At 33.8% G+C, this 17,907-nt stretch overlaps 1 protein-coding gene across 3 annotated transcripts in view; it reads left to right on the top strand.

Moving 5' to 3' along the window:
- LOC137625288 (transcription initiation factor TFIID subunit 4-like) overlaps window positions 1-17,907 on the top strand; it is a 56,754-nt gene that overhangs the window by 1,980 nt on the left and 36,867 nt on the right. For all 3 annotated transcript variants that reach the window (XM_068356097.1, XM_068356096.1, XM_068356095.1), the window contains exon 2: window positions 10,104-10,304. In XM_068356097.1, coding sequence (XP_068212198.1) covers window positions 10,104-10,304 — 201 coding nt within the window. The remainder of the gene's footprint in view (window positions 1-10,103; window positions 10,305-17,907) is intronic.

Here is a 17,907-nt window from a genome sequence, read left to right as displayed (position 1 = left end):
AGTTTATCATGACCCAGATTGGGTTTGACAGTTGTGGAATTCTTACAATCTGGTTTTGACAGTCTTGGATTTAAATATAATTTGGCGGATCTATAAGAATTGACAATGATATATATGTATATGTATGTATATATACAGTATATATATATATATATATGTGTGTATATACAGTATATGTATATATATATTTATTCCCTCGCACAATATACACACAACAATAAATACAGCCATTTCTAGTCCTTGGCAGCCCTGTGGTGATGGTGGGAGTCTTTTGCTCGATTGCTCGCGACCTATTATGGGTGGCTTTGACTAGTACAGCTGTGCTTATCATGGCAATACACAAACCCTTTCATCATGTTAAAGTATCCCTATTCAGAAAGGCACATATAGGCTATGTATGTACAGTATGTATATACAAATGAAATAATTTTGAATATGATGCCTAATTATTATTGGACTTCATGTATTTACCCACTGTATTTAAATTTTAGTTCTTCAGGTTATTTTTGTCTGATTAGATTTTTTTAGTTTTATTGTTATAACTTTGTGACTTTCATTTTTTATTATATTTTTCCTCCAATCTTTTAGTTTGGTCTTCGTTATCTGATTATTATTATTGTTTACATTACAATTTTTTGTATGCCTTGAATACTGACTGCTTGTTGATATATAGTTCAGTGTATTAATTTTCTTTGGCTGTTGTTACCTCAAAAATTTTACATTCTTAGTTCTGAGTTACCGTCTGTGATTTATTTTCTATTACATGTGGACTTCATGGATCTATTCATCTGTTGTTGTTATTATAAGTATCCTATTTGGAGTGCAGGATCCCTTTTCTAAACTTTTTTTGGTTACCTGTAAATATTGTTTGGGCTGAATGTATTTTGCATTTAGCACTTGCAAACAATACAGTACAAGTTATGGTCAACTTTCTTTGTGTACTTTATGCTTCAACCTTTGTATTATCTTTCTTTTAGTGCTTTTGAAAGCTTCTCATTTGACTAAGTTTACAAGTACTTCTTTCATGTCACTGTATAACTTTAACTGTACTTTCAAACTCCTTACAGTTCTTCATTGCAGTTTATAATTATTATTGGGTAGTTTACTGTACTTCTTTCATGTCACCGTATAACTTTAACTGTACTTCGTATCTTTATAGAATACTTCATTGCAGTTTATAATTATTATTGGGTAGTTTACTGTACTTCTTTCATGTCACTGTATAACTTTAACTGTACTTTCAAACTCCCTAGAGTTCTTCATTGCAGTTTATAATTATTATTGGGTAGTTTACTGTACTTCTTTCATGTTACTGTATAACTTTAACTGTACTTCTTATCCCCATAGAGTATTTCATAGCAGTTTATAATAATTATTAGGTAGTTTACGGTACTACTTTCATGTTACTGTATAACTTTGACTGTACTTCTTATCTCCGTAGAGTATTTCATAGCAGTTTATAATAATTATTAGGTAGCTTTTCCAGGTATGGCTTGCCTGTCTTTATTTGTTTGAGATTTCAATCCGTGTTTGACTGTATACACTGTATGTTTTGGGTTTGTTTACACTTTTTATTTTGGCATTCTCATCATTTGCAAGTCACTATATGGTTGAGTTTCAGTTTTTTTTATTCATATATCATTGTTTATGGTATTTTTCTTTTTATATCCTGTTTCATAGTTTGTTTTTTAATTTTTTTTTTAATATTTAGTTTATCTTTTGTATCAGTTTAATTTGATTTTTTTTAATATCTTTTAATTTCATTTATATTAAATATCTTTCTGTTCTTCTAATTGGCATTTAGATATTTTTTTTATTCTTTATTATGTAAACTTTTATTTTTTTTTAATTCTTTCAATTTATATTGTATTTTATGAGTCATTCTTTTGTTATTGTTTATATTTTAATTTGTGTATTTTAATATTTTTTATATTTAATATTTTCATATATATATATATATATATGTATGTATATATATGTATATATATATATATATATATATATATGTATATATATATATATGTATATATATATATATGTATATATATATATGTATATTTATATATATATGTATATATATATGTATATATATATATATATATAATGTATATATTATATATATATATATATAATTATGTATATTTTTTTATTATATTTAATATTTTCATATATATATATATATATATTTATATATATATATATATATATATATATATATATATATTTATATATATATTTATATATATATATATATTATATCTAATATTTTCATATATATATTTATATTAATCCTTTGCATTATGTCATTTCTATTCCTTTAGTTATTGTTAAATTTTTCTTTATCCCATAATTCTTGTATCATTATTAATGTTTATATTGTTTTCAATCATTATTTATATCACGGAGGTGAAATGCGTCTTTGTTGGTGCTCCTTTGTGTGTCTTATCATCTCATCTTCATGGTTATTTTTGTTGGGTCCTATTTAGCTATTTAGGCTTTTAGATGGTCTACCCTCTTTGTTTACTATATTTATTAACCCTTTTACCCCCCAATGGACGTACTGATACGTTTCACATTTTTTTTTTGCGTATTTTTGATAACTATGAGAAACTTCAGGCATTTTCCAAAAGAATGAGACCAACCTGACCTCTCTATGACAAAAATTAAGGCTGTTAGAGCAATTTGAAAAAAAAATATATATTGTAAAATGTGCTTAAAAAACGCCTGGGGGTTAAGGGTTGGAAAGTTCCAAATAGCCCGGGGGTAAAAGGGTTAATGATTATGTAAATGAAGATCATGCAATATGTTGGTTCCTGTTTTGGATTTATTTTTCCCATTGTGTTTTTCTTTATTTATTATCACATTGATTATTGTTATTGCATTGGCTTCTCTTTTAGTAGGGCTTCTTTTTTATATTGATGTTCTTTATCCCTTCATGTCGCAGATGTTTTCTCATCATGAAATTGTGTAACACCGTTCTCTTCCTTATACCCGCATTTGTCATTTTTTTAATATTTTGTTCATGTTATAGAGCTTCACAATGTTATTGGTCAGAGTATGTGGTCCATGTTTATTTTTCTATGATGTTGTTTAGACTTATGTATAGTACACTATATCTGTTTTTCAATATTGGTTTGAATATGTTGTCCATGTTTGTTTTTCAATGATATTTTTTAGCCTGTTAATTACATCTGTTTTTCAATGTTGTTGGTTAGAGTACGTTATCCATGTTTGTAAGAGCGCGTTATCTACATCTGTTTTTCAATATTGCAGGTTGTCCACGATTATTTTGCAATGGTGTCGGTTAGGTCTTTTTTCATTAAACTTTTTGTTGAGCAAATATGCAATGTTTATTTTTTGTATGGCCTTAGTAGTAGATCAATCCTTTCATTTTAATATAAATTGTATCTGTATGGTATTTTATATTAATTTTTTTTTTTTTTACATCCTTGGCAACTTGATTTCTCCCTGTCAGCTGTTCCTTATTATCTGGCAAATCACTTATTTTATTTGTTGTAATTTTTGTCTTATTTTTATGATTTTTTGTCTTATTTTTATGCTTTTTCTTTGTTTTTATGTTCCATACTAATTGAGTATTTACAAAAGCCTAAAATGGTTCTTCTATCTTCTTTAAGCTTTTTTTTTTTTTAATTGTAAATTCCTCGGTGTTACTATTGCTTATCTTGTTTTGAAGTTCGGTGCTTTTGCAGTCTTTTACATTTAACTTTTTAATGTTTGATGAATGGATATATCAAGCGCTTTCACCTGTATTAAGCCCAATTATGTTTCTGTTTTTTATAATCGTAATTCAGTCCATTAACCGTTTAATTTCAGTACTTTACGTAGAGTTTATTTTCATGTATAGCGTGCGCTACAGTAATGCTAGCCCATAAGCACTTACAACTTCTGGTCCCATTCTTGTGTTTGTTTATTTTTCTATATATCCCAGAACTCCATTGAAGGCTCCAGAGTTAGGCTTGAAATTTTTAATGGGGTACCATTGCTTGAAAAGATTTTTTTTATATATTTTGTATTTTTTTCTCAAAAGTTTTCCAGATGAGCTTGTGTTTCGCATACAGTATGCCACTTTTTAGGTATTTTTTCAGAGGCAGCTTTGCATTTACTATTACCATTTACTTTTAGGGGTTTATTTCTCGCCCTCCATCAGACACTAAGAGTCTGTTCAAGCGGGCCTTGATGTGTGAAAATAATTTCTTTCCAGTTTATGTTTTGCTGTGTATCTTTTCAGTTATTCACTAGCATTTGTATTCAGGCTTAATAGTTTTCTGATCACTATTATAACACTTTCCAAAGAGATAAGTCTTCAGGTTTTTCTTGAAAGCTGCCACATTTTTGCTATTCTTGACATCAAGTGGAAGGTCGTTGAAGAGTCTCGGGGCAGCATAACAAAACGTTCTTCCTCCTATTGCATGAGGGCTTATGTCGTACAGTACAATAGTATGTCAAGTTGTACGTACTGTACATACCATTTAGAGTTTCCTTCACTTTTCCTCACAGTTAATTACAATTATTTAACTGTTACAATAGTGCTCATTGTGTTCAGATAATTGTTATTGCTCTTACAGTATACAGTTTTACTGATGCCAAAGCTTTATTTGTTCTTTTATCTTTTTCATTGTTAGTAATTTTTAGGTCTATTTTATGGTCCTTTAACCATCTATTTGACGTTACATTTGTTTTATATTTCTGTTATCTTTTCCTCCTTAAAATACATTGGCAATTTGTGTGCGGACATCTGATAATCTTAATGGCCAGGTATGTCGGTACCCAAAATATATTATTTAAAATGTGTGGAAAATTATTTCATTGCTACAGTAATTTTTTTTTTTTTTAATTCTTTTTTTTTTTTTTTTTTTACCCCTTGTCATACACATAATTAGTGGACCTAATCTATAGTAATATATTCATGTGCTTATGAGTAAAATTTAAATGAATGTCACTATATCACAATCAGTTATTAGCTGATAAACTTTGCCATACAATAAATAAGACTGATAAGATATATTTACCAATTCCATTTCCCCCCCCCCCCCTCTCCACAAGTTCCTATGTCTTATGGTATTGGGTATTTGATAACACATGTTTGCTAATGGTATGCACCCCCAAATCTCCTGTATGTATAGACGCTCGTCGGCCAATCAAAAAATTAAAAAAAAATATATTGCAAAATGTGCTTGAAAAAAAAATGCCAATGTTGGAAGGAGGTTATGTTTTCGCCCCTGTTTGTTTGTGAACAGCTTCCTGGCCACAATTTTAATCATAGAGTAATGAAACTTGCAGGGATTAACTGTTATGTAAAACGCTGGAGATTATTAGATTTTGAAATGTCAAGGTCACGGTCAAGCAAAATGTCCAATTCACGTGATCAGCCATAAGTTTGCCTATCGTTGTCACAGAGACTTCAAACTTGGTTCATATTTGAGTGTATGAGAATCCACACCAATTAATACATAAGAAGGTCAAGGTTGAGAAGTAAGGGGAGGTCTGCACTCTACTGAGTGCCCTTCTAGTTTCTGTTATAATACTAAAAATAATGTATCTTGTTCCATTTCTATCTCTGAATCAGTAAGCCTAAATGCCTCAGGGCCATATTAATAAAGATTTATTTTTCTTCATTCTTGTGATGGGTTTATTATAATAAATGAAAAGCATTTTATCCAGTAATGTCTCTCCTGATTTTTTATTATTCACTCCTTTGTTTTTTATTTTGTATGGCGCAATGAGTATCCCTATCCTAAGTGGAATAGCTTGATATTAGATATTTCTTGTGATGACTAAAGGGAATTATTGTTGTGATATATTTCTTCTTAGAGCTTTTCTGATCTTTTCAGTTAGGTTTCTTATAGTCTACCAGTGTGTATTGTCCCTCTTTATATATTCCTTGTTCTTTTCTTTCCATAAACTAAGTTGTAAACACAAATATAATGTTAAAATCTCTCTCTCTATCTCTCTCTCTCTCTCTCTCTCTCTCTCTCTCTCTCTCTCTCTCTCTCTCTCTTGTTACATGATAAAGTTATGAAAAAATTTCATACATCATCTTTTAACTTTTCCTTGTGGCAATTACATTTTTCTCTCTAACAATTGCTAGTGGCAAGCCATACATGAGTAGTACTGTATAGTATCGAAGTTTGATGGTACCCCCTTACAAGCTCATTCAAACGCTTCTCATCTGATTTGTACAGTAGTGTTCATAAGTACATTTCTTTGGTTGAAGTTTTTGTCTTTGAGAATGGTGCTTTGCTGTCAAAAAATAACAAATAGCCCTTCTTTTCTATCTCTCATATTTATAAAATTATTAAGCATTCAACTATATATTTAATTAACATATCTATCCTTTTTATTTTGTCTGTTGCTTTTATACCTGTAAGCTATTGGAATTTGCTCCAAATGTGTCAAAATCAAGTTCATTGCCCTGGTTGCAAGAAGTTTGAAATTGGAAGGTATATTATTATTATAATTATTACTTGCTAAGCTACAACGCTAGTTGGAAAAGCAGGATGCTATAAGCCCAGAGGCTCCAATAGGGAAAATAGCTCAGTGAGGAAAAGGAACAAGGAAAAATAAAATCTTTTAAGAAGAGCAACAATATTAAAATAAATATCACTTTATAAACTACAAAAACTTCAACAAAACAAGAGGAAGAGAAATAAGATATAAGATAGAACAGTGTGCCCTAGTGTACCCTCAAGCAAGAGAACTCTAACCCAAGATAATGGAAGACCATGGTACAGAGGCTATGACACTACCCAAGATTAGAGAACAATGGTTTGATTTTAGAGTTTCCTTCTCCTAGAAGAGCTGCTTACCATAGCTAAAGAGTCTTTTCTACCCTTACAAAAAGGAAAGTGGCCACTGAAGGAGTAATAAATCATGTTGCATAGAATTGCTTTCAATTTTAGTGCACAAATAACCTAGTCTGATTGCTATGTTCTACAGTATTATCAAATTATGTCTACCACAAATATAGAGGTTGGCCTACATACCCCAATGGGGCTTGTAACGCTTAATTTACAAGTGATCAGGTAAAAACTTTTTTTGGGAATTTATGAAGTGAGGATACTATGTGGGGAAAATGTAAGGTCTTTATTAAGGAGATGAAATTTAAATGGAAAAATTGTTGTTGTCACAGTACAATTATAAAAAATTCAATGATAATTGTGTTTAGAGAAGTTTAATTTTTGAGATGGACATCCTGCCATGAAATTTTATTGAATAGGAAGCCTTGTAGTCAGTGGTGTATAACACACACACTATGATAAAAAGATAAGAGTATTATCAGTATGTATAGGAAACCATATTTGTATGGAATGTATGTATGGAAATAAAGGAAAGAAATGGGTGATGAGGTTACTGTATTAAAGGCAAAGTGCAGTATTGTAGCCCTGACTGTCAGGTTAAAACTTGAACGAAGAATACAGTACTGTACATTTGTTCAGTTCTAAAATAACAACTGCACTTGAGAACATCATGTCGGCAATTTACTAATCTTCTTTCCCGTCTTTATCCTTACATTAAGGGGTCGGCTGCTTAATTGCGGCCTCTCCAATGCCTTCTGTCAAGGGCATCCTCTTCCACCAAACCCCTTCTCTCCAGATCATGCTTCACTATATCTCGCAATGTCATTCTCTGCCTCCCTTTTGATGTTTACTCCCCCTAATTGGTTCCTTCCAAGCAATTTGTGAATACATAACAGTAAATTGTACGCTAAAACAAAACATTCGTGAAGAAAATTTAGTAGATTACAGGATCAGAAGTTACAGGTAAAACATCTTGCAGTAGGAGCCAATGGCTAAAATTTAAAACTGAAGAGATGATACAATACTTATATGATGCTCACTTCAATATCTAGTCATAATTAACGGAAATGCTTTATTGATGAAAAGTTGGCAAGCTCAAATTTGATTTCATTGAAATCTGGATGAAAGAAATGTTTGTGACCATTTTAAATTTAACGAGGGATGCTCAAATTATTTCTAAAATATATGCATACTATTTTCTTTTATTTTCTATAGAGTTTTTTTTGCTCAAAACTGCCCTAGTAAGTAAAATGTGATAAATTATGTACTTTAAATATGTTTTTTGTATAAATATTTTGATGCTAAACTACAGTTACAAGCTATTATCAATTACAGAACAATAAAAGTAGAAATAAATTGAATATAATTTTACACATTTTACTAACTTCACAAGATAAGATCGTCTTCTCTCACAAACACCAAGTTTTATGTAATTAAAACATGCTCTTGTTATTTTTTATATCTTTTTACATACCTGATAATAGCCTACTGTAGTGACACAGTAATTTCTTGTTAGAATACTCCCATACAGTTCTTCTTGAGTCATACTTCTATTTTTCTAAGTAGGGTACCGGAGACTACCCTAGATACGCTAGGTGTGGTTGAAGTTAAATTTACAGGTAAAAGATATTTCGTACCCATTAACCCTATTACCTCCAAGCTATTTGGAACTTTCCAACCCTTAACCCCCAGGCGTATTTTTTTTTTTTTTTTTTTTCAAGCACATTTTGCAGTATATTATTTTAAATCGCTCCAACAGCCTTAATTTTCTTCTTAGAGAGGTCAGGTTGGTCTCATTCTCTTGGAAAATGCCTGAAGTTTCTCCTAAAATTATCAAAAATATTTAAATAGCAGTTTTTTGCAAGGACGTACTGGTACGTCCAAGGGGGTAAAGGGATGAGTTTTTTGAAACATACCATTGGGGGTAAAAGGGTTATCATGTATAGTGCAGAATCATACTCAGCCCTAATTCCCCCCAGATGGACATTCCGGTTACACTAAATATATTTTTTATAGCCTTTTATCAGTGCTTAACTTTGACGTTTTATGAGTTACACTGATGTACATTTACTATCTTGTTGACATTCACTAATGCAGATTCTTTTCCTAGTTAAAAAACATTTTTTCCTTTGCGTATACAAACACTTCATCTTTTAGAATAGGTTATGGTTTCAGCAGACCGGAACGGTTGTTGAAATCGTTAAGGAGAGCTCTTTACTTTTGTCTTCAGCCGCAATGAATACAATCTTACTGCTGCTTAATTTATTTTGAAGGATTGATATGGGTTTCATGTTGATATTGAAACAAAGCAGTAATTCTATTGAAAAGTTGGACACTGCATCTACGGCTAAACCTGCTATAAGGTCCTCTTACTGTATGCCGTAATTGTATGATTGTTCATAACCTCAACTATCAGGCATTTTGCAGCAGGGGAGAAAAGGTCCTCCATTGACTAGGTACCAGGTGTTGTACACGAGCAACTACTGTCCAGGCCTAATCAGATCACTCATACCTATGATGGGCTGATTGGAGGTTGCTGGACTTTTTGCCATTGCTTACGTTTTGGGAAGTGACAAAAGTATTTGATATTTAGGTGTACAGTACTGTAACATTGAGACTACTGCTGTGGCTAGAACGTAGGTGAATACTTTGAACTGTGTAAAGTCTAAGGTGGAGCTTTTAAAATTATGATTCTTTTCCTTCCCCTCACAAATTGGAGTGCAAAAAAAAAAAATTCTGAAGTTGTCAAAATACTGGTACTGTTGTACTCATACACTCCCTGAATATGGTGAAACATCGTTGAGACGTTACCAAAAGAAAACAATACTAATCAAATGGAAAATTACCAGCTCAGCTTAAACTGAAGACTGAGTGGGCAAAGAATTAAACTCTAAATTTGGGTATGCAAAGACAAAATGCCCTTGAAATAAATTTTACAGTTCGACCTGAAGATACCATCATTGATTGTTGCCTCTTGGTTTGTTATGCGCTTTAAAGAATTGGAAAGATACATTTTGTGTGAAATAATAAATTTTGTTCGCTAGATATCGACAAACAGTCATATATTATGAATCTAACTATAATTTTTCCATATAGAGGATGTCATAATGTCAAATGTTAGGTTTGTATCTGTGGAGCTCTTTAATGATTCTAGTGAATAAAAGGTGCATTAGCATTCATACAGCCAAGACCAAAATTGTAAATAAACTATATTTAATAGATTTTTATCTGTATATTTCATATAGCAATATACACAGGTTAATAGTTTTCTTCTTCCCCTTGCAGCTAACCCTGGGTACACTTCAAGGACTGCCCCCTGGGGCACAGGGCCATCTACTCGTCAAAACTGAAAATGGTCAGTTGCAACTGTTGCGCGTCAACACGGCCGCAGCACCCGCTGGTCCCGGCCAGATATCGGGGACTACTGTGACGACCACGGCATTGCAACAAGCCCCTAATGCTGCCTATAGATTTCAACAGCCACCAGTTAGTAATCAAGCAATTCTGTCAATGCATGTTATCTGTATCTAAGGTTTAGATTAAATACCTGCTCCATTGTAATACAGGAATGGTTTTACAATAAAGTGTTCTTTTATACCAAATGGTGAGTTGTTGCACGGCTTAAAGGTAAGGATAGCTATGTCGTACGGATTTCATTTTTTAGTGTATTAGGCAGAGTTTGCAGTTTGGGGGGACCAATGATGAAGGTACATTGGAGATCATAGGAGGGCAATGTTTCAGCTGTTAATTTTTTTTTTTTTTTTAAAGGAGCAGTACTTACATTATATATATATATATATATATATATATATATATATATATATATATATATATATATATATATATATATATATATATATACTGGAGCTGGTATATATTTTATATATTGTATATAGCCATAGATAAATGTGATGGTTTGTTGGTTTTGGCGGTCAACTAATCCATGTTCTTGTAAAAAAATTGTTGACCATTGCATTGCTGGAAATAGCTGGTTATGTTGCTTATGAAAATTGGAAAAAATTGCTGTTTTTTCTTTGCACATGATGAGGTTTTGGAAGGCATGCGCATGCTGTTCTGGTATCTGATCTTTGCGACACATTATATAGTTGTAGGTATTTCAAGGACCTCGGACATAACACGACAGGCACGGTTGTGCTGTTTCTTCTGGATCAGTATATTTGCTCACTTTCCCCAATTACTGTTATATGGGTAGATTTGTATACAGTGTTAATTTCTAGCGTTTTAAATTCCTTGAAATGATTCATTATTGCTTTTTAGTTTGAGTGATTCCTCATAAACCCATCTCTCATGAAACAGTTCTTCAATGTATTGTGGTTTTTTTAAGCCTTTATCATGTCTCTTTAGGTAATGGCTTATAGTCCATTTCTTTTATCGAGGCAGATTTGCACCGACTCGCAGCGGTGCCCTTTTAGCTCGGAAAAGTTTCCTGATCGTTGATTGGTTAGAATTATCTCGTCCAACCAATCAGCGATCAGGAAACTTTTCCGAGCTAAAAGGGCACTGCTGCGAGTCGGTGCAAATCTGCATCGCTAAAAGAAATGGACTATAATTATAAAGGCTTGAAAGCTTGTAATCTGGGTATGTCCCTCCTGTTTCAATAGGGAATATCTTTCATATTTTGAGACCAATCAGGCGGCAGTACAACTTGTTGCCTATTCTTCTCTGTCATAGGTTCGCTCTGTAATTTTGATAATTGTGATTTAATTGATGAAGGTTACCAGGGGTCTTTGTCGTGATTCGAGCTCTAGCGCAGGGGCACCTCATGAGATGTATATCTTGAAAGGTTTTAACGACAGACAATGATGATATGAAAACAAGCGACTGGACAAGATGGAGTCGTGTAATCGAAAAGTCCAAGGAACCTAGCAGCCACAGTTCAGTACACTCAAACCCATTCCTCTTCAGTCCTCGAGAAGTTTTCTTCTGCCTTTACCATCCTCGCTAGCTGAGACAGAGAGCCAGAGAGGGAAATTTTCTCTTTCTGGTAGTCCTTGAAGTTATATAATAATTGTTCATAAGGTTTGTTTTCAGTCTTGTCTTTGCCACATGGCTGTGAGTTGGTTAATAATAGCATTTTCCCTGTTTGGATTGTCTTTCCAGATAGAATTTAGGTATTGAGTTCCGTCTTTAAAGCAGTTTTGAAATGTGATCCGAGATAATGTGGGCGCGGGAGGGGAGTATCGTAAGTCAGTTTAGTGTCTTTATGGCAGGATATTTCATGAATCTAAATGTATATGCAGTATTCCAGGGGCTGATTCCCAACATTTTCTTGCATTTTATTCTTATGAATAAAATAGTGGATTGGATTTTCATGATTTTACCTAAAATATAAGTATGGAAGAGAGTGGACATTTCATATGTGGTTTTTTTTTTTCAGCGTAGACTGTTGTTCACCATATTTTTAAGAAGAAAATACCTATTGGTAGGATATGAAATTTCTAAGGGATGACACAGCAGATTAGCAGAAAGCGTGAAATCATAGGTTAGTAATAGTTGAAGGTGATGAACCGTTCATACATTATTGTACGGAGTAGAATTAGGATATAAAAGTCTCATTAGTCATATGGAATTTGATTTCTTTGGAATGCTGTATAGATCACATGTTTGAGATTCAGGTAATATGAATATAGGTTATGTTAAGGGTCCTGAAATGTTCAGTTGGACGCAGAAAATCCTGTCGCGTCCTGCTCCGAGGAAGTGCACCCTGTCACACCCTTACTATGCGATGAGTTCCTGTGTGTAGTCCTGGCCACCACCTCTGCCATCTCTTTCTACACTAGTTGTTTGGCTACTCGCCACTCGTGATGTGTGATGGGACACTGTGCCAGTGTATCACCAGACAACGGGACTTAAAGAAATTTATTTAATTAAGAATATTTAGTCGCAATGTCCTTAAGCTATATACAGTTTGCAGGGTAGATGATTATCAGAACAAAGGTTTCTAAGCTATGGGAATATTTTTTTGAATTGATGATGAACTGAAGCTTGCCATGATAGATGAATTTTTACTCTCAATGTTGGATAATCCCCTGTTTCTTTAGAAAGGCTCTCAAAGTACCTATGCAAAATACGAGAGAGAGAAATGTAGCCCGTGTATATGACATTTGATCTGTTTCTGTGTAAGACTTTGTGGCTATTCCTTAAATGTTTTACCTAGCTTTAATTTCATGGACACATTCTAACCAATTATCCAGCAGGACAGTTACAGAATTCATGTCCTATTTTTATGAATTGATCACTTTCTGTTCTTATCATGATTGGAGAGGAAACATATTACATTCATGGTTTAGAAGACCTTACAGGTAATTCAACGGGAAGGTGGGCATAGTTTGCTGGGTGATTCAAGGGTTATTTTATGACAAATATACCTCTATGTATGCTAGGGTATATAATTCTGATTCCTGTTTCATGGTAAACTATTTATGAAGTGGATTTACAGATTTAACATTAATAAATTTTATCCACCTTGCCAAAAATTCACTTGTAACTTATGTTGGACAGCATAAGTACCAAGATCGTAACCCAATGATGTTTCAGTAAAAACTCAATGTTAAATTAAACAAGTGACTGTTACGAAATATTAACCCTTTTACCCCCAGGCTATTGGGAAATTTCCAACCCTTAACCCCCAGGGGTTAATTTTTTTCAAGCACATTTTCCAGTATATTTTTTTAAAATTGCTCTAACAGCCTTAATTTTCATCATAGAGAGGTCAGGTTGGTCTCATTCTCTCGGAAAATGCCTGAAGTTTCTCAAAAAATATAAAAAATATGCAAAAAAATAAATAGCAGTTTTTTGCAAGAACGTACCGGTACGTCCATGGGGGTAAAGGGATGAGTTTTGTGAAACATACCAGTACGTCCTTTGGGGGCAAAAGGGTTAAGGCCAAACATTCTCAGCAGGCCTGCCACAAATGGGCAATAATGTAAATATACACTGCATAGCCTTCTTTGGATATCCAGATTATTATAGCTGTCTATGCTACAATTAATGAACAAAATTACGATTTTCTTAACAGGTAGAACAAACAACTTCCAAGGCAAGCCTGTTAGCTGTTCAGCATGCCAACGAGCATGTGTTGTCAACAGTATGGTTTTGTTGATACGCATTGTAAACAAATGTAAAATACAGTTATTTTGTGTTATTTAATAATTTTACTCTTGACCGGTAAACTATTTTTAGTGTAAATTTTGTAATACCATACATTTAATAAAACTATGCATAGTTTACAAACTAGCCTGTATTTTATTGTAAATGATACTACCAGTATCTTAGATTTATTCTTGACTGAACTGGTTAATTCAAGATTTTATGATACAGTAACATACTATTATGATCCCAGAAGCGGCTAGTTTATAATCGCATTTATTGATAACATCGTTTATCAGTTATGCGATACTTCACCCTGCATCACAGAAATTAGCGCTAAATTGTTCACACAAAGACTGAGCAGTTTTTCTACTAATGACTTCCATGCTGGGAAAAGGCAGTATCAAGACCATAGACATAATAGATTAACCCTTTTACCCCCAAAGGACGTACTGGTACGTTTCACAAAAGCCATTTCTTTACCCCCATGGACGTACCGGTACGTCCTTGCAAAAAAATGCTATAAAATTGTTTTTTTTTTTCATATTTTTTATAATTTTTTGAGAAAATTCAGGCATTTTCCAAGAGAATGAGACCAACCTGACCTCTCTATGACAAAAATTAAGGCTGTTAGAGCAATTTAAAAAAATATACTGCAAAATGTGCTGGGAAAAAATAACCCCTTGGGGGTTAAGGGTTGGAAATTTCCAAAGAGCCTGGGGGTAAAAGGGTTAATATTATACAGTAGAATGATAAATATAAATTATGAGTTAGGTTCAGGTTTGCCTGCCCTTCTGAGGTATATCGGCCTTCGATTGCATACTCCCGACAGATTTGGTTTTGCCTACTCTTCTGAGGTGTGTAGTCCTTTAGTGTCATACTGATGACAGAAAGATACACAATAAAACAGGTTTACGTCATTTATTTCCTTTGGAGAAACTCAGGCTTTCTTTTGAAGCAGCGAGTTAAAGATAGGTCAGTCTAGAGAATGTTCTACATATATTATTTGACAAGGCTTTTATTATTATTATTATTATTACTAGCCAAGCTGCAACCCTAGTTGGAAAAGCAAGATGCTATAAGCCCAAGGGCTCCAACAAGGAAAAATAGCCCAGTGAGGAAAGGAAATTAGGAAATAAATAAATAAATGATGAGAATAAATTAACTATATCATTCTAAAAACAGTAACAGCGTCAAAACAGATATGTCCTGTATAAAATATTAACGTCAAAAACAGATATGTCATATATAAACTATAAAATGACTCAAGTAAGCCTGGTCAACATAAAAACATTTGCTCCAACTTTTAACTTTTGAAGTTCTGATTCAACTACCTGATTAGGAAGATCATTCCATAACTTGGTTTTGTGTTTATGGGAAGGTTAGGTGCAGCTGACTTTCTAATCAAGGATTCTTTCAAGCCTTTGGAATTCAAATTAAAAGGGCATGTTTCGTCTTGGAGGTTGAAAGGGAAAAGACCTTCAGGTACATCACTCACCAATACCAGATACCCAGAATAATCGCACCACTGTGTGTTCGATATGCGAGGAATGTAAATATCGAGGGTGAATGACGATTTTCCAATTGACAGAAATGGGCAATTTTGACAATTAGCCCTAACAGATATGAATGAACAAAATTATATGAAAGGTCATAAAAGGCTGATGAAGCCTACATATGATAGAAAAGTCAATGATTTAACTACAAGAGTACTGTATGCGAAATGTGTGTATACTCAAGAAATGAACTAACAGTCTGTAATTTCATTCTGGGTAATCCTCATTGCCAGTTAGGAGGCAGATGTGGATGGATGTCATGATTAAGTTAAAGAAATGACGAATGGTGTCATTGGACAAACATGCCGGTCCGCAACCAAAGACCTTAAAGAGCTGTGAATGGAGTAATACAGAACTAGCTACAATTCTTAGCCTCAATCTTTGTTTAAGGTAATTGGTAGAAGCCCCTCAGGGTGTGGCAATTGCTGTTGCAGCAGCCTGAGAACAGCTCAATTTACAGTGGTTAAATGATGAAGGGTGTGGGGTTGAGGAAAGATGAGCATGCCTTTAAATACATTTGTAAATTGAGGGCTGAGATATTTTTTAGCCATACCTACCTTGATATTTGTCAGCCATTCTTGTTGTGACCAGAATTGGACAATGTAGACATTTAGGAGTTTAATAAAGTTCAAAGCATCATTTCTTGGTCTTCCTTAGCTTACATCTCTACTCCCTAAAACATGGGTCCATCTGATGAGATCAATGCGGTGGAAGCCAAATTTACTTAACACAGCGTCTCATTGATTAGATCAGTATGGCGGGAGCCAGATTGCAAGGATTGGGTCAAACAGATCCGTCAAGATATTTTCCCCACTTGTCTGAATGCCTGACAAATCTCCAGATGTAAAGAATGTTCAGAGGAAATTATCTGATTAATGGTACCAGATTACTGGCAAAGACCAGATGGTTACAGAGGCCGAAGCTAAGAACAGAAACTGGAATATATTAAGGATGAAGGGTGTATAGTAGCAGAAGAATAGGAGCGTATTGCTGCTATCCAACTAAGAAGATGGCGAAACTTGTTTGAGATGCTGAGGATGTCAAAAAAGCACTGTATCATGATGAGTAACTCCCAACAGATATGGAAATTACTTAAACTTATAAATCATACATACATATACCAAGGCACTTCCCCCAATTTTGGGGGGTAGCCGACATCAACAAATGAAACAAAAAGGGGACCTCTACTCTCTACGTTCCTCCAGCCCCCTGTGGCCGCAGGGGCATATAGAAATTAGAATAGCGCCAACGTTATCCCTGCGTGTCGTAAGAGGCGACTAAAAGGGACGGGACGAGGGGGCTGGGAACCCCCTCTCCTGTATCTACATCCTGTGAGACATCATTAAACTTATAAACAAAACAGAATATTAATTAAAATATAAATCCTGGTAAAAGGTTTTGGTAGCCTGTTGGAAACTTTTCTCCCTTTGAGACTCACTGAAGCTGGATAGTTTCTCGTATAGTAGTGTTTGCAACCTAACCATCCTTAAAACTAGGAAGGGGGCTTGGGACAAGTATGTGGGTCATCAGCAGCCATTGCATGGCTTTCCCTGGTCCTAACATGATGGAGAGGGAGTTTGGGATCTGCTCATATGTATATATATGGTTAACCCTTTTACCCCCAAAGGATGTACTGGTACATTTCACAAAAGCCATCCCTTTACCCCCACGGACGTACCGGTACGTCCTTGCAAAAAAATGCTATAAAATTTTTTTTTTTCTTCATAGTTTTGATAATTTTTTGAGAAAATTCAGGCATTTTCCAAGAGAATGAGACCAACCTGACCTCTCTATGACAAAAACTAAGCCTGTTAGAGCAATTTAAAAAAAATATACTGCAAAATGTGCTGGGAAAAAAATAACCCCCTGGGGGTTAAGGGTTGGAAATTTCCAAATAGCCTGGGGGTAAAAGGGTTAATCTCTAAGTCTTGTTTTTATCCTTTGCTATTCATGAGCGACCTTCAAAGCAATAAAGTAAATATTTTGACAAAGCTGGTTATCACCAAAGAATAACTGAGCTTTGAGTCCTCGTATGTATTCCTTTTCATTCACATACAGGGCAAGTAGTTGCAGCTGAAGAGCTGCTGTATAGAAATATGGCATTTTATGATATTGGTTTGTATGAGAAACTTTTCAGTATCAACCTGTTCAAGTTTAACCTCATCATTTAAATAGCTTTTGATGTCCACTAAAAGGGAGATTGGCTTGTTTCTTATACTATATTTTTATTTTCATCTAGTGAATCTATAATAATTGCTTCTTGATGACTTGCAGCAAATCTACAATGTTCCTGCTAGGTGTGATTGCTCCTAAATATGTTGAACAGTTGAAGTATGGTTGATTTGGGTTTTTCACATGTGTTCTAAGGTTAATTGGATTTTATATTTTTCACTAAGGAAGAAACAGTCTTGAAGTATTTTTAT

The sequence above is a fragment of the Palaemon carinicauda genome, chromosome 32, assembly GCF_036898095.1.
Source record: "Palaemon carinicauda isolate YSFRI2023 chromosome 32, ASM3689809v2, whole genome shotgun sequence".
Taxonomy (NCBI): Eukaryota; Metazoa; Arthropoda; class Malacostraca; order Decapoda; family Palaemonidae; genus Palaemon; species Palaemon carinicauda.
This window is presented reverse-complemented; position numbering and strand designations above follow the sequence as displayed.